Source organism: Dermochelys coriacea, chromosome 5, assembly GCF_009764565.3.
Source record: "Dermochelys coriacea isolate rDerCor1 chromosome 5, rDerCor1.pri.v4, whole genome shotgun sequence".
NCBI classification, from domain to species: Eukaryota; Metazoa; Chordata; order Testudines; family Dermochelyidae; genus Dermochelys; species Dermochelys coriacea.
The window spans coordinates 27288569-27310984 of record NC_050072.1 but is presented as its reverse complement, the minus strand read 5'-3'; the positions used below and the strand labels follow the sequence as shown (position 1 = coordinate 27310984).

At 39.7% G+C, this 22416-nt stretch overlaps 1 protein-coding gene across 2 annotated transcripts in view; it reads right to left on the bottom strand.

Annotated features, from left to right (window-relative positions):
• Positions 1-239: 239 nt before the first annotated feature.
• The window catches only part of WDR70 (WD repeat domain 70), a 263191-nt gene continuing 241014 nt past the window's right edge, over positions 240-22416 (bottom strand). For both annotated transcript variants that reach the window (XM_038403369.2, XM_043515328.1), the window contains exons 15-18: positions 22208-22287; positions 19695-19811; positions 19130-19292; positions 240-982 (exon numbers count right to left, since the gene is read on the bottom strand). In XM_038403369.2, the coding sequence (XP_038259297.1) occupies positions 895-982; positions 19130-19292; positions 19695-19811; positions 22208-22287 (448 nt within the window). In that variant the 3' untranslated portion in view covers positions 240-894. The remainder of the gene's footprint in view (positions 983-19129; positions 19293-19694; positions 19812-22207; positions 22288-22416) is intronic.

Here is a 22416-nt window from a genome sequence, read left to right as displayed (position 1 = left end):
CTTGTTGATAAATACCACCATTTTATAAAGGTCAATATCACACTTTAGAAAGTGACTTTGTCAGCCAATATATGCACAGTTCAGCTGTTACACCTCAGCAAACCCAAGTCTATGTATATATTGACTAACAAACACGCATTATCAAGTGTTATTGTTTACCAATATACAACAACAGATTTAAGAGGCCTGAACAAAATCTATTTAACTTTAAATAATCCATATACAATCAGAAAAAAAAGTAACGAGTATACAATGTTTTAATTCAGACAAATATATAGAATTGTACATTCTTACTCCGTACCGCTTATAAAATAAAATCTTTACCATAATGTGAGAGACTGTATAATTCAAAAGAAACATATTTCAGATAAGCCATAAATACTAGAAAATATTTGATGTTTTACAAAACTAGCACACCAGCTAAACAAACCTGATGCCTAAGAATTATTCTAAATTGATATTCCTAAAAAATGTGAAATCATGACTTTTCTGCACAGCTTGATAGATGTTATTGGAATAAATAAAAGAAGCTTGAAAAACTCCAGTTTTTATGTTCTTACTTAAAATCCTCATATGGAATATTACGTAAAATGCTGCTTTCTCATTAATCATTGATGATGTATTCTGGTTAAAAATTACAAACACAAATACTTTTAAAAAAAATCTAAAGTTAAGAAAATGACATAAGATTTTTGCATAATATAATTAACTCCTTATTACAAAAGGCAGATCAACAATTCTAGTCCACTGCAATGCAACAATCATCTTCAGTTGGAAATTGTGCAATGCATTCAAAGAATTTCTGTTTGTAAAGAATTTAACCTTTTATTGCATAATGAAATAACTCTTCACTTTGTTTTGAATCCACAGTCACCCACCCATGAATCAAATACTTCATATTTTACGCTTTTTCCACTCTGGTTTGTTGTCCGTTTCATCTTCCTCTGATTCCACTTCTGCAAAAACTGCTTTTGGTTGAGTCCTAGAAAATATTAAGAAGCAGAATAATGATTAAACTACAGCTCTTCTATGCAGAAGTGAACACTTTTCTTCTGTGATTCCCAAAAGAGAAAAAAATGTTATCAGCTTAATTATTTCATTTAATCATGAAATAAAAATATTCACTAAATTTTTAGCAAATCAGAGAAATTTGCTGTTCTAAGGCAAAAAATGAATGAACAAGCAGACTAATGAATAAATATGCATCTCTTGCAAGTACTGTTTGCTCTTCAGCAAGCACTATTATGTGTGTTTTCAAATAATAAAATTAAGATATCAGAAGGGAATAAAGGGAGTTTAATATAAGGCTACAAAAACTGAGCTGTACATTTTTACATTTCATGGTATTTTTTAAAATAAATCTTTCAAACACTGAAGTTTGACAGCTGTCATCAAATGAAAACAAGAATAGCACAGTTTCTAAGCCTACACATGAAAAAACAGCTCCTCTCCACAGAGACCATCCAGCACTACTGTAGCATAATAAAAGTAATGATACTCATACAAGAATATACTGTATCCTGCAAGCAATCTTGAGCCTATCTATCTGGACATTATTTGCTTGTAATTTAAATAACATACTTAAAAACTCTACAAAATAGCACTGACTACTTTTTAAACTAGAACAGTATCAAATAGTTTTTCACCAAACTCTGTGTCTGTTCAATTCCACTGATTGGCACTTTAAATCTCAGTTTAGTCTACTGTTCCCAATCTAATGTTTAAGAATAATCACAAAATCTTCAAGCAGTACTAGTGAAACCACTGAATTTCTAAAATTGGCTACAACAGAGATTCATACTTCCAAGCAACAATCAAGTGTAAAGTACAAAATGCAGTCAACAGAATTTTTGGCTTATTGGCGTATTAACTAATGTTTTTACAACACTTTTGAGGATGTAAAGTACTATATAAGTGCTATATATTGTTATTATTACAACTATTACTCAACAGATTCGGCAAAGTGCATAAAGCTTAACAAAATTGTGCTTAACTTACTTAAAATAAAGGGCATAATTAAAGTTACCACTGACTTCAATGGGAACAATAGCTAATGTGTATAACACACCCATTAATATTAATAGGCTGGATTCTCCAGTCTGCTAAGTATGTGGCACAACATGGATTTAAAGAAGCGAGAGATCATCAGTGAAGAATGCCTTTTGCCAGGGCTCTCCCCCTGGTATACCTGCCTCCGACACCAGCCAACCCCTCCACCACCAACATAGGAGGAGCAGTGTTGGGGGTGTTTCTGTTGTTACGGGCATGTCAGAGTGAACCATCCTCCACTGGTGTAAGGTCCCTGAGTAATCTTGAGATTTAGTGCATGTGCAGTAGCCTCCCACACACTATAAGTTCAAATAGGAATACCTCAAAGAGCATTATGGAACTTTTAGTGAGCGGTAGCAGGGTCCACTCAGTGACATACTACGAAGCAGGGTAGAGCACTGTACATTCACACCCTGGCTTGTTGCGAACTAAAGTCTCTACAAAGACAAGACAAAACTCACTTTCCCTCCATCTCACTGCATTTAAGCAGAGCTTGGGATCAGTCCCAATGAGACAGCACAAGGCATGAAGATAATACACTTCATAGTGTGCAAAATTAATTCTATATCAAGTTAAACACTTTGAAAAAATGAAAATAGTCAGACATTTTAAATAATTCAAAGACAGTTCCATAAATTCCACTTCTTCAGTAGGAATTTTTTAAAAAAAAAATAAGCAGCAGCAGCAATACTTCAGCCAATATGGTCACCAGGAATGAAGGCTTCACTGGCTAAAACATATGATTTTATTGGCTGTTGAAGAAATGGAATTTATGGAATCCTCTTTGTTTCTCCTTCTCTCTCCAAATCTTGTTGATGGAAGTTTATTAACCAACTTTAAGAGTCTATCTTCCTATCTAGGCTTTTGTACAGAAAGGTCTCCGAGTGTCATGTAGTAACAAGTCTGGTCAACATCAGGTTGTTTGTCAGTGCAACACAACTGACCTGTGATAACTTATATTTCTGATACAAAAATCTGTGAAGATAATAATTTGAGTTGGAGTCATCAAGAACATAACAAGAATGGCCATACTGGATCAGACCAATGGTCCATCTAGCCCAGTATCCTGTCTCTGACAATGGCCAGTGCCAGATGCTTCTGGAAGTTGGAAGTTTAGAACAGCCCCAGCATGGGGTTGCGTCACTGACCATCTTGGCTAATAGTCATTGATGGATCTATTCTCCACGAACTTATCTAATTCTTTTTTGAACTCGGCTATACTTTTGGCCTCACAACAGCCTCTAGCAATGAGTTTTTCACACAACACATAGTCAACCTGTGGAAGTATTTCCTTATGATTGTTTCAACTCTGCTGCCTGTTTATTTCATCAGGTACCCCTAATTTATGTGTTATGTGAAGGGGTAAATGCCACTTCCCTATTCACTTTCTCCACACCATTCATGATTTTATAGACCTGTATCATATAGATCTCTATCAGACACCCTTAGTTGTCTCTTTTCTAAACTGAATGGTTCCAGTTTTTTTAATTTCTCCTCATATGGAAGCCATTGCATACCCCTAATAATTTTCGTTGCACTACTCTGCAGCTTTTTCAATTCCAATATGTCTTTTTTTGAGATGAGGCCACCAGAACGGCATGCAGTATTAAAGGTGTGGATGTTACATGGATTTATATAGAAACACTATGATATTTTCTTTTATCACCCATCCTTTTCCTAATGGTTCCTAACATTCTGTTAGCCTTTTGACTGTTACTGCACAATGAGGAGATATTTTTAGAGGACTATCCACGATGTGGCCAAGATCTCTTTCTTGCATGGTAACAGCTAATTTAAATCCCAAGGAAGAATAATTTAATTCACAATATGGTAAAAATCCTGTGTATTTGGGGGAGCAGGATAGTGTGATTTAAAATATCATTTTACCATAATATATGAAATATTGATATAGTTGCTGAAACTTGTAAGATGTTCCGAGTCTACTAAAGCAAAAAACTGCAGCATAACCTAGCAACAACATCATCTAGGGAAAATGCGAAGAGGAAATCAAGTCTGCTTGCTATCGCATTTTTACCATTAGCATGAAACGATCTACTGGACTTGGTTCAGCTGGCGTATAAACTTTTCCACCTCCACAGAATATATAACTGTGATTTGGGACACCTAGGATGATTCATTCATCTGACCGTTGTAAAGACATGAGCAAAGGAAAAATTCAGTTTTTGTTAAACCATTACTAGCAGAAATTATTTAACTTAAACAAAAAATCATACCACTAGCTAGAAGTTGCCAGTGATAGTAGGAGTTTGCTACATGACTAACATTTGTAGAAAAAAATTATTATAACAGGCTTATTACTTTAACATGTTTTCATTTCCAAGGGCTCCATGGTGTATGAAAAGCTATGACACTCTTTCTTCCTTCAGTCCTCCCATCAATTTTCATTTACTGAATGACTGTCATAAAATCAAGCGTCACCAGTTACCAAAGAAGTGCCACAGTGGTCCTGAAATGCACACCTAGGCTGCTTAAAGATTATACAAAAAAAAGAGTTTAAAACACAACATGGAAAATAGAGTTGTGTGTGTTACCACAATGCTTGTGTAAAAGCTCCACATATCTCTCTCTAGCAGAGATGGCTGGAGGATGACAATTTCATTTCATAGCTTCACAGGAGAAATCACCCTCAGAAACCTTCCTGTTGAAAAAAACCCATTACTAATCTTGTTCTTCAAGATGTGTTGCTCATGTCCATTCCATAGGTATGTGTACACTACGTGCACAGTTGCCAGATATATTTTCCCTTAGTGGTGTCCGTAGGGCCGGCTTATGCGCCAGTATCAGGGACGCCGCCAGCCCTGCATCCTCTCTGTTCCTTCTTGCCAGAAACTCTGACAGAGGGATAGGAGGGTAGGTCATGGAATGGATGTGAGCAACTTATCTTGAACAAGAGTTATGAAAAGTTAGTAACTGTTTTTTCTTCAAGTGCTTGCTCATGTCGATTCCATGCTAGGTGACTCACAAGCAGTATCCCAGGAGGTGGGCTTGGAGTTCACAGATGTGCTGATTGCAACACTGCTCTCCCGAAACTGGCATCCTCATGGGCCTGTTGGGTGATGGCATAGTGGGCCACGAAGGTGTGAATCCATGATCAAGTCGTGGCTCTGCCGATGTCCTGGATTGGTATCTGCACGAGGAATGCTGCTGCTGAAGCCTTGGCTCTTGTAGAATGAGCTGTCATGATGGCCAGAGGCAGAACCTTTGCCTGCTCGTAGCAAGCCCAGATGCAGATGATTATTCAGGACGAGACTCTCTGGGATGACACCAGCAGACCTTTCATCCTATCCACCACGGCTACAAAAAGCCGCGTTGACCCGCGGAAGGTCTTAGTTCTTTCATTGTAGAAGGCCAGGGCCTATCTAAGGTATGCAGCCGTCATTCCTCCTCAGTTCTGTGAGGCTTTGGAAGGAAGATGGGCAGAAAAATGTCCTGATTGTTATGGAACTGCGACATCACCTTTTGTAAGAATGCCAGGTGGGGCGCAGCTAGACCTTGTCCTTGAAGAATGCTGTATAAAAGGGTTCAGAAGTTAAGGCTCTGATTTTGGAAACCCACCTGGCTGAAGAAATTGCCATAGGAAGACAACCTCCCATGAGAGAAGCAGTTTATTAACAGGCCCAGCACTTGACAGGTGGTCTATACTCTGCCAATGCTGTGCTGAACCTGAATCTACGAACAGCCTTTGAACTACCATACACTTTGTAAAAAGCCTTGGGGCTGCCGACAGACTGAAGGGGAGCACGGTGAACTGGTAGTAGTGTCGGTCCACCACAAACTGGAGAACCACCTGTGTACGTGGAAGATAGAAATGTGGAAATATGCATTCTTTAAGTCAAGGGCGGCGTACCAGTCTCCCAGATCCAGGGAGGAAATGATAGAGGCCAAGGAGATCATGTGGAACCTCAACTTCTTAAGATATTTGTTGAGACGATGCACATCCAGGATGGGCCTCAGGCCCCCTTTGGCCTTCAGGATTAGGAAATATATCGGGAATAAAATCTTTTCCCTCTCAAATCTCAAGGAACTTCCTCTACAGTCCTTACAAGTAGGAGGGCTTTTACCTGCCATATGAGAAGTTGCTCATGAGAGGGGTCTGTGAAGAGGGATAGGGTTGGTGGGGGAGGAAGGGGTGGATGAAAACTGCAGGGTATATCCCACTGATCCAGTACTGAGCACCCAAAGATCTGATGTTACATGGGACCATGCAGCGTGGAAGGGAAACAAGTGGTCCAAAAACAAAAGAAGGGATGGATCCTGTCTCAAGTTTGGTATGCTGTACCCTCAAAAGGCCTGCCTAAACCCACTGGGGTATCTACTCGAACCCGACTGGGAGGCCGGGGCAGAAGGCATGAACTGGTGACGTTTTTACCCCTTCCCTTTTCTCTTATAGGAGTCTTGGAGCCCCTAAAACCTTGGAGGCATTTGAGGTCTAAAATGCTTCCTGGAGCCCAGGTGCGTACAGGCCCAGAAAATGCAACGTGGCCCACAAATCCTTGAAGCTATACAGCTTGGCGTCCATCTGTTCAGAGAGCAGAGCATTGCCCTTGAAGGGGAGGTCCTGGACCGACTGCTGCACCTCCTGGGAGAGGCCCGACTATTGGAGCACGAATAGAGCCTCATGGTGACCGCACACACCATTGTTCTGGCTGACGAGTCGGACACATCCATAGCTGCCTGGAGTCAGGCTCTGGCCACAGTCTTACCCTCCTCCAGGATGGCCAAGAACTCCTGCCTCGACTCCTGCAGTAGGGAGTCTCTGAACTTGGCCATCAACTCCCACAAACTAAAGTCATATCTCCCCAGCAAAGCCTGCTGGTTCAAGATACAGAGCTGGAGGCTGACCGTGGAATAACCATTCCTTCCAAATAAATGCAGTCTCTTGGCCTCCTTATTTTTTGGGGTTCCAGCCTATAGTACATTTTCTCCACCCTTTTAGAGAAAGAGGGCAGAGAGGAAGAGGTCTTCCAAATGGCCTTAACTGGTCCCAACACTACCTCATTGACTGGGAGGGTCACTCCGGAGGTAGCCACTGCCGCCAAGATATTAATTAGGCTGTAGGTGGACCCCTTCAGCTCCTCTGCTTCCAACAACAAATTCATGGTACCCCCTTCAGGAGGAAGTACCAACCCCTCCCATAGCACTAGCTTCCTCCTCATCGTCCCTGGACGAGGTGGTAGCAGGTCCTTTGAACCTGCTCCCACCAGATGACTTCAGGGTTCATCAGAAACTCCTGAAGCGGGTACCATGAATTTGGTGCTGGAAGTAGAGGAGCTGAAATAATCCTTCTATCCCTGGTAACCTTGGCAGGTACAGCCCCTTGGGGAGCGAGCAGAACTGGCAGGGACATCAAGTCCTTCGCAGCCCGAAAGGAGTTGAGGGGGCCCACAGGTGTGAGACATCACAACAGCTCCTGGGAGTCAGAGGTGGGTCCTGAATTGGGCTCAGGGCCTTCAGCAGAGTGGCCAGAGCCAACTGCAGCTCTGGGGAGGACGAGTGGCCTGGCACATGTCTCATCATATCAGCTGCTCCCCTTTGTCCCTCTTTGGTGCCGGAGAGCGCCCTCTCTCCGCATGCTGTTTCTTGTCTTATCTTGCTTGGCACCAGAGATGAACAGTGCGGGGAGGACCATAGTGCCAGTGGCACACTTCACACCAAGGCTGAAGTACTCAGCTCTGATTCGGAGCAGGATGGCTCTGAGGATGGTCTGAAGGCTGTCTCCATCAACAGAACCTTCAAACGAATGTCTATCTTTTTCAGTCCTTGGCCTGAAGCCCCTGCAGATTTTACACTTCTTCACTTGAGCTTCCCCAAGGCACTTTAGACAGGCTGAATACGGGTTGCTCACAGGCAGATTTGCCACAGGTGGAGCACGGCTTGAATCCCGGAGACTGGGGCATAGCCAGTTCGTGGGATGACATCCCTCTAAGATCGGGATAACTATCTACACTCTAAACACTAATTTGGTAACAAAATTGACTAATTACAACTATATACAATGGAATAAAACTCAAACCACTAGGTTACGAAAGCCTTGCAAAGGCAAAAAGAAAAGGAGTACTTGTAGCACCTTAGAGACTAACAAATTTATTTGAGCATAAGCTTTCGTGAGCTACAGCTCCGTTCATCAGATGTATGTAGCCCACCTTGATTATCACTACAAAAGGTCCCCCCCCGCCCGCTCTCCTGCTAGTAATAGCTCACCTTACCTGATCACTCTTGTTACAGTGTGTATGGTAAAACCCACTGTTTCATGTTCTCTGTTTATATAAAGTCTCCCCACTGTATTTTCCACTACATGCATCCGATGAAGTAAGCTGTAGCTCACGAAAGCTTATGCTCAAATAAATTTCTTAGTCTCTAAGGTGCCACAAGTACTCCTTTTCTTTTTGTGGATACAGACTAACACAGCTGCTACTCTGAAACTTGCAAAGGCAAGAAGCTGTTCCAACCACCATTATGGGTGGTAAGAAGGAACAGAGAGAGTGTGGGGCTGGCGGCACCCCTGATACCAGCACATATGCAAGGGGCTCCAGGGGGCACTAGGGCCAGCCTTATGGATACCACTAAGGGAAAAAAATCTCTGGCAACTGTGCACGTAGTGTGCGCGCACCTAGCACGGAACTGACACGAGCAAGCACTCAAAGAAGAATAGATATATCTCTGCAAAACGTGGTTTGACAAAACAGCATATTTTGATGGGAAATTGTTTGGTCGAAAATGATCTGACCAGGTCTGCTCTCTAGGTTAAAAGCGTCTACCCACAATTTTATTACACTTTAGGTTACAATGCACCAGTGTTTTCTTAGAGAAAAGGACTGCATGTGCTCCAATCAATATTACAATTCCTTCCTCTAAGCCACCTCCTTTTGTGAATGGTAGGGAACAATGGGAACACAGACAGGAATTATATGATTTGGCCAAGCGGATGCAACATTATTTAACTTTAGGATATCTCCTAAAAACACCTACCCTGGCAGTAAGAAAAAGAGGGAGTTACAGTTCTCCTTTTTCTCTTTCATCCTAAACCCCTCTGGCCAAAAATGCACTTGACAATTTTCACACCTACTCGTCATAGGCCATAATGACACATTTTCAAATTTCAGAGTAGCAGCCGTGTTAGTCTGTATTTGCAAAAAAGAAAAGGAGTACTTGTGGCACCTTAGAGACTAACAAATTTATTTGAGCATAAGCTTTCATGAGCTACAGCTCACTTCATCGGATGCATTTGGTGGAAAATACAGAGGGGAGATTGATATACACACACAGAGAACATGAAACAATGGGTTTTATCATACACACTGTAAGGAGAGTGATCACTTAAGATAAGCCATCACCAGCAGCAGGGGGGGGAAAGGAGGAAAACCTTTCATGGTGACAAGCAAGGTAGGCTATTTCCAGCAGTTAACAAGAATATCTGAGGAACAGTGGGGGGTGGGGTGAGGGGGAGAAATGACATGGGGAAATAGTTTTACTTTGTGTAATGACTCATCCATTCCCAGTCTCTATTAAAGCCTAAGTTAATTGTATCCAGTTTGCAAATTAATTCCAATTCAGCAGTCTCTCATTGGAGTCTGTTTTTGAAGCTTTTTTGCTGAAGGATAGCCACCCTCAGGTCTGTAATCGAGTGATCGGAGAGATTGAAGTGTTCTCCAACTGGTTTTTGAATGTTATAATTCTTGACGTCTGATTTGTGTCCATCTATTCTTTTACGTAGAGACTGTCCAGTTTGACCAATGTACATGGCAGAGGGGCATTGCTGGCACATGATGGCACATATCACATTGGTAGATGCGCAGGTGAACGAGCCTCTGATAGTGTGGCTGATGTGATTAGGCCCTATGATGGTGTCCCCTGAATAGATATGTGGACACAGTTGGCAACGGGCTTTGTTGCAAGGATAGGTTCCTGGGTTAGTGGTTCTGTTGTGTGATGTGTGGTTGCTGGTGAGTATTTGCTTCAGATTGGGGGGCTGTCTGTAAGCAAGGACTGGCCTGTTTCCCAAGATCTGTGAGAGTGATGGGTCGTCCTTCAGGATAGGTTGTAAATCCTTGATGATGCGTTGGAGAGGTTTTAGTTGGGGGCTGAAGGTGATGGCTAGTGGCATTCTGTTGTTTTCTTTGTTGGGCCTGTCCTGTAGTAGGTGACTTCTGGGTACTCTTCTGGCTCTGTCAATCTGTTTCTTCACTTCAGCAGGTGGGTATTGTAGTTGTAGGAATGCATGATAGAGATCTTGTAGGTGTTGGTCTCTGTCTGAGGGGTTGGAGCAAATGCGGTTATATCATAGAGCTTGGCTGTAGACAATGGATCGAGTGGTATGATCTGGATGAAAGCTAGAGGCATGAAGGTAGGAATAGCGGTCAGTAGGTTTCCGATATAGGGTGGTGTTTATGTGACCATCGCTTATTAGCACCGTAGTGTCCAGGAAGTGGATCTCTTGTGTGGACTGGTCCAGGCTGAGGTTGATGGTGGGATGGAAATTGTTGAAATCATGGTGGAATTCCTCAAGGGCTTCTTTTCCATGGGTCCAGATGTTAACTGCTGGAAATAGCCTACCTTGCTTGTCACCATGAAAGGTTTTCCTCCTTTCCCCCCCCTGCTGCTGGTGATCGCTTGTCTTAAGTGATCTCTCTCCTTACAGTGTGTACGATAAAACCCATTGTTTCATGTTCTCTGTGTGTGTATATCAATCTCCTCTCTGTATTTTCCACCAAATGCATCTGATGAAGTGAGCTGTAGCTCACGAAAGCTTATGCTCAAATAAATTTGTTAATCTCTAAGGTGCTACAAGTACTCCTTTTCTTTTTGCGAAATAATTAAAGCATCTCTGTAAAGCTGTGTTAAAGCAAACAGTTCACAAAGAAAGTTGAAAATCTTTACAATTGTTGTCTCAAGTTCCTTTCCTCAAACTCTTTCTTTGAACCCTTCAATCTGTCTTCAAACCCTCTTCACTCTACTGAAACTGGTGCCACCAAGGTCTCTAACAATTTATTCCCTGCCAAATCTCAAGGTCTTTGCTCCATCTTCATCCATTGTGACTTCTGTCATAGTTTCAGGGTTACTGCACCTGTATTCCCCCTCCATGGTCCTTTTAGAACACCCACTTAAAGACTGTGACCTCTGTGACAGTTTCAGGGTTACTGTACCTGTATTCCCCCTCTGTGGTCCTTTTAGAACACCCACTTAAAGATTAAGAAAGATAAGACACTTATGCAAATAACATCTACAGTTACACTATCTAGGATATAAGATGTAACTACCCATGTTTCAGGATACAAGCCCACCACCAACTGCCTAGAGTTCGCAACAAACTTCCTCTATTGGCCTGTTATTGCATAGCTGACCTTTGTGGACACCTTAGTTTGAAACTGGCTACTGCTGGAGACAGGAAAGCATACCAGATGGACTCTCCCTGAAAAAGCACAAGAACAAATCCGCACAGACACACCCCTGGAGCCCCGACCTGGGGTATTCTATCTGCTACCCAAGATCCATAAACCTGGAAATCCTGGACGCCCCATCATCTCAGGCATTGGCACCCTGACAGCAGGATTGTCTGGCTATGTAGACTCCCTCGTCAGGCCCTTCGTTACCAGCACTCCCAGCTATCTTCGAGACACCACTGACTTCCTGAGGAAACTACAGTCCATTGGTGATCTTCCTAAAAACACCATCCTAGCCACTATAGATGTAGAAGCCCTCTACACCAACATTCCACACAAAGATGGACTACAAGCCGTCAGGAACAGTATCCCCGATACTGTCACGGCTAACCTAGTGGCTGAACTTTGTGACTTTGTCCTCACCCACAACTATTTCACATTTGGTGACAATGTATACCTTCAAATCAGCGGCACTGCGATGGGTACCCGCATGGCCCCACAGTATGCCAACATTTTTATGGCTGACTTAGAACAACGCTTCCTCAGCTCTCGTCCCCTAATGCCCCTACTCTACTTGCGCTACATTGATGATATCTTCATCATCTGGACCCATGGAAAAGAAGCTCTTGAGGAATTCCACCATGATTTCAACAATTTCCATCCCACCATCAACCTCAGCCTGGACCAGTCCACACAAGAGATCCACTTCCTGGACACTACGGTGCTAATAAGCGATGGTCACATAAACACCACCCTATATCGGAAACCTACTGACCGCTATTCCTACCTACATGCCCCTAGCTTTCATCCAGATCATACCACTCGATCCATTGTCTACAGCCAAGCGCTACGATATAACCGCATTTGCTCCAACCCCTCAGACAGAGACAAACACCTACAAGATCTCTATCATGCATTCCTACAACTACAATACCCACCTGCTGAAGTGAAGAAACAGATTGACAGAGCCAGAAGAGTACCCAGAAGTCACCTACTACAGGACAGGCCCAACAAAGAAAACAACAGAATGCCACTAGCCATCACCTTCAGCCCCCAACTAAAACCTCTCCAATGCATCATCAAGGATCTACAACCTATCCTGAAGGACGACCCATCACTCTCACAGATCTTGGGAGACAGACCAGTCCTTGCTTACAGACAGCCCCCCAATCTGAAGCAAATACTCACCAGCAACCACACACCACACAACAGAACCACTAACCCAGGAACCTATCCTTGCAACAAAGCCCGTTGCCAACTCTGTCCACATATCTATTCAGGGGATACCATCATAGGGCCTAATCACATCAGCCACACTATCAGAGGCTCGTTCACCTGCGCATCTACCAATGTGATAGATGCCATCATGTGCCAGCAATGCCCCTCTGCCATGTACATTGGCCAAACTGGACAGTCTCTACGTAAAAGAATGAATGGACACAAATCAGACGTCAAGAATTATAACATTCAAAAACCAGTTGGAGAACACTTCAATCTCTCTGGTCACTCGATCACAGACCTAAGAGTGGCTATACTTCAACAAAAAAGCTTCAAAAACAGACTCCAACGAGAGACTGCTGAATTGGAATTAATTTGCAAACTGGATACAATTAACTTAGGCTTGAATAGAGACTGGGAATGGATGAGTCATTACACAAAGTAAAACTATTTCCCCAGGGTATTTCTCCCTCCCACCCCACCCCGCACTGTTCCTCTGATATTCTTGTTAACTGCTGGAATTAGCCTACCTTGCTTGTCACCATGAAAGGTTTTCCTCCTTTCCCCCCCCTGCTGCTGGTGATGGCTTATCTTAAGTGATCACTCTCCTTACAGTGTGTATTATAAACCCATTGTTTCATGTTTCCTCTGTGTGTGTGTATATAAATCTCTCCTCTGTTTTTTCCACCAAATGCATCCGATGAAGTGAGCTGTAGCTCACGAAAGCTTATGCTCTAATAAATTTGTTAGTCTCTAAGGTGCCACAAGTACTCCTTTTCTTTTTGCGAATACAGACTAACACGGCTGCTACTCTGAAACCTGTTCTGGTCTTGTTTCAATATGGCAATTCCTAAGGTCCTATAAAGGAAAGTGATACTGTCTAGTCAGTCTTATTTTCATTGCCTAACTGATTTTAACTAAGATTAAAAAACATTAAACAACCAGTCCTAATAAATCAATTTTTGTCAGTTTTTTCAGAATAATGGTTCTGTCAGAGTGTAAGTAAAGAACTTTTAAAAATGTTTTAACTTCCTTTAAATAATTCATTACCGTAACTAAGCAATGAAGTTAAATAAATAGACCAGCAATTTTCCTATGAAAACACTCTCATTTTTAAAAAAAAGGTCAATCTTTTATTACAGCAATGTAATTTTATTTAATCTTCACTGCTAGTTTTGAGACTTTCAAAAAATAAATTTTGACTATAAGCTGTGTAATGAGTATGTTTCATAAAGCGTTTCAAAACTAGTGAACGAGGAAAAACGTCTCATTTAAAATATTCTCCCACACCTGATTTATTTAAGTATGGCTTTTTCTTCTTCTTTCAAATAAAAATGAAAAAAGTCTACCAAATACAGCAGATCAAGCCAGAACTATTGTGTTTCTATCCAGAGGCTTTTACATAAAAAGAGTAACTAATTAACAGGTTTCTTTTCCTCCTTCCTCTGTTCTTGCAGAGAAGTTTAAAATGCAAGAGGATCAGCCCCGATAAGACTTATAAAAAAAAAACAACAACTTCCCCTGCTTCTGACTGTAGAAGACAGAGGTTAAAGCACAATCATTTTCCTTTAGTACTTAAAACCAGGGTGTATCATTCCAAATGTTTTCACTGCAATTTGAAGTTCATAGGTCAAATTCTTTTAAATTATTGTTACTCATCGGATAGGATTCATTCACTAAAGAATAAAGCTGGCTTCAGGAAAATGGTATGACTGTGAGGAGACATCACTTGTACTATCTGTGACTAAGAATGTGAGGGTTAACCACAACTTTCTTGGCTCTGTGCCCGCTGTTTATTAGAAAGGAAAACCTCAAAGTGCAGTGTCTATATATATAGCCATGACTTGATAATCTGACATACTTGTTAATCCTACTACTATGAATCAGGATCAGATGAACTCTAACGCAGTCATCACAATTACAGAATTATGAAAATTAAAGGAAGGGATCAGCAAAAAGACTTGGACCTAGTAGTCGCCTCTGTTAAAATTATTTTAAAAACCAGGAATCGGGAAAAAAGATTAAATATGTAGCGAGGGATTTTTTAACTAATGCAAAGAATTTTCTATTTTTCTCATTAAGTGAATAATCACCCATGGGGAAATATATATAAAAAAAGCCTGGTCAAATAACAGATTGTTAAATGGATTAAATTGTTAAATGACCAAATGACTGGAAGATAGCTAATGTGACGCCAGGTTTTTAAAAGGGCTCCAGAGGTGATCCCGGCAATTACAGGCCAGTAAGCCTTACTTCAGTACCGGGAAAACTCGTTGCAACTATAGTAAAGAACAAAATTGTCAGACACACAGATGAACATATTTTGTGGGAACAGTCAACGTAGTTTTTGTAAAGGGAAATCATGCCTCACCAATCTACTAGAATTCTTCAAGGGGGGTCAACAAGCATGTGGACAAGGGGGATCCAGTGGATATAGTGTACTTAGATTTTCAGAAAGCCTTTGACAAGGTCCCTCACCAAAGGCTCTTAAGCAAAGTAAGCTGTCATGGCATAAGAGGGAAGGTTCTCTCATGGACTGGTAACTGGTTAAAAGATAGGAAACAAAGGTATGAATAAATTATCAGTTTTCAGAATGGAGAGAGGTAAATTGTGGTGTTCCCCAGAGGTCTGTACCGGACCCAATCCTATTCAACCCATCTGGAAAAAGGAGTAAGTAGTGAGGAGGCAAATTTTTCAGATGATACAAAATTACTAAGGATAGTTAAGCCCCAGGCTTAAATAGTTAAGCCCCAGGCAGACTGAGAAGAGCTACAAAAGGATCTCTCAAAACTGGGTGACTGAGCAACAAAATGGCAGATGAAATTCAAGGTTGATAAATGCAAAGTAATGCACATTGAGGGGGTCTAAATTAGCTGTTACCAAGAGTCATTTTGGATAGTTCTCTGAAAACATCAACTCAATGTGCAGCAGCAGTCACAAAACAAACAATGTTGGGAATCATTAAGAAAGGGATAGATAATAAGACAGAAAATATTATATTGTCTCTATTTAAATCCATGGTACTCCCGCATCTTGAATACTGCATGCAGATGTGGTCGCCCCATCTCAAAAAAAGATATATTGGAATTGGAAAAGGTTCAGAAAAGGGCAACAAAAATTATTAGGGGTATAGAATGGCTGCTATTCGAGGAGAGATTAATAAAACTGGGACTTTTCAGCTTGGAAAAGAGACGACTAAGGGGGAATATGATAGAGGTCTATAAATCATGACTGGTGTAGAGAAAGTAAATAAGAAAGTGTCGTTTACTCCTTCTAATAACACAAGAACTAGGGATCACCAAATGAAATTAATAGGCAGTAGGTTTAAAACAAACAAAAGGAAGTATTTCCTCACACAATGTATAGTCAGTCTGTGGAACTCTTTGCCAGAGGATGTTGTGAAGGCCAATACTATAACAGAATTAAAAAAATAACTAGAAAGTTCATGGAGGATAGGTCCATCAACGGCTATTAGCCAGGATGGGCAGGGATGTTGTCCCTAGTCTCTGTTTGCCAGAAGCTGGGAATGGGCAACAAGGGATGGATCACTTGATGATTACCTGTTCTGTTAATTCCCTCTAGGGCAGCTGGCATTGGCCACTGTCAGAAGACAGAATACTGGGCTAGATGGACCTTTGGTCTGACCCAGTATGGGCACTCTTATGTTCTTATGATACTATACTTTGCCCATACATACAGAAATAAAACATTATCTAAGAGAAAGAATACGAACAAAGAAATAGTGAAGTTAAAAGCATTGTTCTGGTCACCAGAAGTTAAATAGGAAGAACAAGTGAAATTTTAAAAATACATGTTTTGCAGATACAATCATTTAATTAAAGCCCTTTTAAAAATGAACACTCACTAAATGTATATATTTTCTATGCTTTAGGACAGTATATTTTAAATGGATTCCTAATATAATTAAAATATCACATTATCTTGTATTATTTATACTGTGGTACTGCTCAGATACCTCATTTAGAACCAGAGACTTGCAGTGTTAAGCTATGTACAGACACATGGGAAGACACAATTCTGGCCCTAAGGAACTGCTGCATATAGTATAAAGTATGCTGAAAAGTTAGATAATTTATGACAAACATACACTATATTTAGCATATTTTTATTATATTTTGGGAAACGTTTGTAAAAAGTTGCATAAATAAGGCATATTTATTTATATAGCAAAGTCCAATATATATAATTATCACAACTATTATATTGGCTATTTGTGTGCACAAATGACTAGTGAAACATCTGCCTGGCAAATTTGTACATGCAGATTAGGCATAAACTACATGCCTATGTTTTTGGAAATCCAAGTACGAAAAGGCAAAGGTTCATCAGAAATGTAGTATGATATGCAGAAAGGGCCCAAATTTGTATAGCTCTATATAAATAAAAAATTACTTTAAAATGTATTCCCCACAGGATACCTCTTAAAAAGTAAGTTTCTTAAGCAGGGATAATGGCATGAAATTTATCATTGCCCAAGCTGTCAAGCCAGCATGGTGCTGGCTATTGCCCAAGCTCTCCCCTCTGCCCCCCACATCACTCTCTGGTGTGTAAGCTAATAGCATTCTGGACTTACATCCTCCCCACTTCTCAGCCAGCTCTTTTCTTCCCCTGCAGATACATTTTAAACAATAAACTGAAACAAGATCTGACCACCTGACACAGTGAGCCTTCTATACTACTACTATGTTTTAAAACTTTCATGTCTATTACATTACAGGTGTCAGGGATGAAACCTAATGTCTCATCAATTAAATTACTTAGCCAAATATACACTGGAGTACCTCCCTCTCTGATGGTATGAGTGGTCATATTTACTTCTTTATGAAGGGATATTTATATATTTTAAGTAAAAATATCTGAATTTAGATTCGGAATAAATTTCATCTCGAGCACATGTGAATCTCCAAAAAAAGAAAAGACCACCATACTTGGCATCTTCATTATAGTAACCTTTACAGAATTATCCTTTTAAAGAGTAATTCTTTTGGACTGGTAAATGTAGGCAGTATTGTGTTAGTTATTTATTTTATATATTTTGTAACACTGGCATAGGTGTTATAAAAGTTAGTATTTCCCAGTTCAAAGCCAGCCTAGGTCAATGGAAAGCAAGAACTGTTGCCTGGTGATAGCTCAATGGTCTGTGTGAAGAAGTTGTACTCAGCTCAGAGGATCAGTGTCCACATCACAAATACCCATCACTGTTAGCATACTATGGGTAACTTTCAAACTCTGCTTTTCTTAATTATCTTCTCATTACAGAAGTAAAACTTGCATCGTGATGGCATTGTCTAAAAGCATTGGACTGGGAGTCAAGAAACATAGCTTATGCCCTTGGCTCTGCGTGCTATGTAATCTTGAGCAAGAAAATTTCATTTTTCTGTACCTCATTTTCTCCAGCTGTAAAATTGGATTATTGATACTTACCTTCTTTTGTGAAGGATTTGTACATCTACAGATGAAAAATGCTAGTTAAGAGTTAAATAATAATAAATAATAATTTGGGAAAAAAACATTTTGCAGTGGCAATTTTTTATAAACAGAAAAGGCAGAAAATGTGGGCTATTGTTTTAGAATCTTACAAGTAAGCAAAAGAGTTGAGGGAGTTTATTCCATAGTTTAAATGTCTGTATATGTAATGTATATGCACCCTACACACATATTATACATTAAATATTGCTGGTATAAAAATTTATGGGCAAGAATTAGACATGACAACTTAACTCATAAATGACAAAACTATATTCTACAGGTCAACCCAGACTCCTGCCAGTTAAATCCACTACAAAAACTCGTGTTTTTATTTATGCCCCATTTTGGAGCAGACTTATTTTAGGGAAAAAAAACCTATTTTTATAGTATCCTTGCACTTCTATAGCCAAGATGACTTAAGTAGATGCACAGGCCTTGTAACATGGGTCTGGCTTTTAGCATGTATACATACCTACATGATGGTGTAGTGTGAATCTTTAAAAATCTTGAAAATATTAATACATCCACATCACACCATGCTACTTATGTCACACATTTTAGAGGAACATCTACTTTAAAAAGTGTTAGAAATTTTAAAAATATGTACTGGTACTATTGTAATTCTCCACCTGTAAAGCCAAGATTACTTAGTACCTTGGAGTTTAACTGTAACAGATTTAGGACCATGAGAAACAGTAAGAAATACATTTTAGGAAGCTTTAAAATAGTATTTTAGCATTGAAAGGTTAGTTTTTAAAAATGGAAATTTTAGAAATGTATACTTTTAACAATTTGATGTGTTGTACATACTGCCTTCATATCAGAGTTCTGACAAGCTTTTAATTTATTTATTATTGGCAATAATCCAGAAAAGGCAGAGAATACTGCTAAAAATGTATATTTTCTGTTTATATCAAACTCCCAATGGCTTTAAGAAATATTACTTGTATTTTTTAAAATTGTTTCCTTACTTAGAATAGGCTGGAGCAACCCAGTAGGGGTTATCCTCAGCTTCCTTTGCATGTCGTAAAATGGCCTCTCGGGGGTTGCTATCATCAGTCTTATCCAGTGCAATATTCTTGACTATGTATGATGACAATGTACCTCCATGAGTTCCAACACGGCCCCCACGACCTATAATTGGGGAAAAAAAAAGAATATTTGAGAGTAATGAACACATAGGCAAAATGTGAAGTACTGTGTTTGTAACACTGATCTAGTAGTGTACTGAACTTGCATATTACTATAAAGAAAAGAGATGTGGGGAAGAAAAGAAAATAGCATTTAGAGTTGCAGTCAAAGTAGTGTTCTATAGAATACTTTATGAGCCTAAACAAAAAGTTAGTCATTTTTGTTATTATTTATTTGTATGGAAGTAGCACCCCAGCCATTGTACACACACATAATAAAGACAGCATTCCCAGTCCCAAACAACTTATAATGTAAATATAATTTAATGAGCAAAACTACTTCTAGAACTCTGAAATAAGTTTCCCATTTACTTATAACAATCTGAAAAGACTAAATATGGGTTACCTGGTCCTGCTACTGGAGGTTCTGGTTTGTGAGATTTTAGAGGATCCAGCCTATCCTTTTCCAACTGTTTCCTGGTACTTCGTTGCCGTGGTTCACGAAACATTGGAAGGGCATGAGCTAAAGAGAAGATTCACAGTTTGGGAAAACAATTCTAAATGTTAGCAATCACATTTACTTTTACATCTTTAACCCCATGGGCCAGATTGCTTTTGACCCTTACATGGAGAGGATGCCATCCCTTGTGCAATGCCAGGGATGTCATTCTTACATACCTCCACATTGGCTTATCACAGTATATTTTATAGGGCTTTGTCCTGTCTGTTTTTAAAAGCCTAAAGCAACCAGATTTCCACAACTTCTCCAAGGACTATTCCCTAATCTAATAAATCGCCTGGGCAATTTACACTTATTTAGCTTATTCCTCTGTTGGTCAGCCCATCAGTTGCCTGATCAACCACTTGCTCTTTTCTTAACTTCCAGTTTTTCTACATCTTTCTAATATTGAGGTGCTGAGACATCAAAATTCCAGGCACAGTTTTACCGCAAAGTGACAGATGGGGAATTATCACCTCCCTGATCCAAGTTGTGATGCACTTCTACATATGTTGCCAAAATCAATTTTCCCCAAGTAATGAGGAAAAATTTAGGTTGGCAGGATCTAATTACTGCTCTCAGAATTTGGCCAAGACACCAGGATTTAACACCTCTTGAGAAAGTTGCCCTGGTATTTTTAATGGCCATAAATTTTCAGTGTGTTGTTCTTAACCTCTCAACAAAAAGACAGTATCTTCAGCAGCATAGTAGCCTCTAATGTGCAGGCACTGGCTTTATACTGAATCAGAACTATCCACTGAATCATCATTATCTCTTTCCGAGTTATTCTGGGAGGTCTGCTTAATTTATTAGACTTAATGAAATCACAGCCCAGATGATATGGCTGTGGATCCTTAGGAATAAATGCTTAGAGTTTATTTTTGCAGAATTCTTGAAGTATGAAGTGTCTGAACAGTTTGTTGGCAAGTGACGAACTTGATCAGTTTGCACAGGGCATTTGTGGTGACTAATGTACAGATCCAAGATTTTGCCATATGTGGAGTCAAGCTTGTTTGAGGAAAATCCATCTGAGTAATAATATGCCTGTATTTTAAAAGTAACACCTAATCCCTCAAGTGGCATTCCTGTATTTTAAGCAATCAGTATATGCAACTCTGAAATTCAAATATGGTTTGTTGTGCTTTCTTGGTAAAAAGATGCTTTATGTTCCCTGTAATGAAGGGGCTTCTGAAAAGCTTCCAAACAAGCAACAAACCTACAAAAAAACCTGTGAAGTGAAACTCCAAATTCTATCAGTTTAGAAACATTTTCAGCGCATTTCTTTGTATGGATCTATTCTTACTAGGTCTCCACAATTATGTGCAAGAAAGAACCAGACAAATCCTCATGATAAAGTTAATATTTTCAAAAATTAGAGAAATCATTATTTAGGCACGTAATGGTGGGATTTTTAAAAGCCCCTAACTGACTCAGAGGCTGTGGTCCCACTGGATTTTAGGCTCCACTTTTTGAAAATGTGCATAATCAAAGCACTTTAGAATGCAAACATTAATTAATGAAAGTATAGACACTATTTTTATTATAGGCTGTTCAATGTTACGACTAAGGTTTCCTAAAATTACCCATTATAAAACCCCTCTTTTGGTGTGCTTATAACTTTGCCAAACTAACTGTTGATTGAGGCTGAAATTTTCCATACTGAAATTTGGAAAGTTTCAGCAAATATGGGTTTGTTGCTTCCGAGAGTGAGGTTCCAGAAAAATAGGTAATTTTGCCAATGTTAACAATTTTTTTGACCATTTCTTTGAACAGCCCTAGCATCTCCACAGTTTTTATTAGAAACTTGATATTTTGCCAGAGGATAGTTCTGAGTGGTGTTTTATCTGTTCAGACAAAAATTCCACACATCTTTGGCTGAGTTCTAAGACCTGGAAAATCACCATTTTCACATTTTTAGTAGAATGTCTTCAAAACTTTTCCTTTAAGTCTGTGAACATTCCATTGGCACTGTGTATGCTCCCAAGTGTCAGAGAGCTTCATGAACCTGCAAAGACCACCATCCTGTCTTTCCATGACTTCAAAGTTTTTATCTTTGCAATCTCAAAGTATTTTTCATGGAGTTTTTTGCATGAAATATATATATTTCACACAAAATATATAAACTTTAAAAGGTCAGCCTAGATTTCTGAAGGAAAACTTTAGCCCATCCAGAATTTCATCAGATCAAGTCTGTATTTGCACCTTGTAAATAACAATATTAACAACTATACAGGGTATATGCAAGAACATTTTCATTTGATGTATAGTATGGTGGACTAGCTTCTGAGATATACCCAGTCTCCTATAAAGTGTAAAAGCAATATGGTGATAGTTTGACTTTTTGAGTTGGGGACATATACAGGTAAACGCCTGAGAAATGAATAAGGGTCACCTTATAAATATATGTTTAAATGACTTACGTGTTATAATGTAATCCTGTGTAAGAGTCTCTGCCTGTCTGGCTTTTCGTTTTGTTTTAACTACACATAATTTTGCTCCCCTAGGATAAAAAATAAAGTGGCTTAATTTATTTCTTTATAATAGAAGTAGAAAGTGTTTGTTCAAGATAAAATTCATGCCAGGTTGAATTTGAACTCTTACAAATGTATGAATACATTTGTGTGTATAC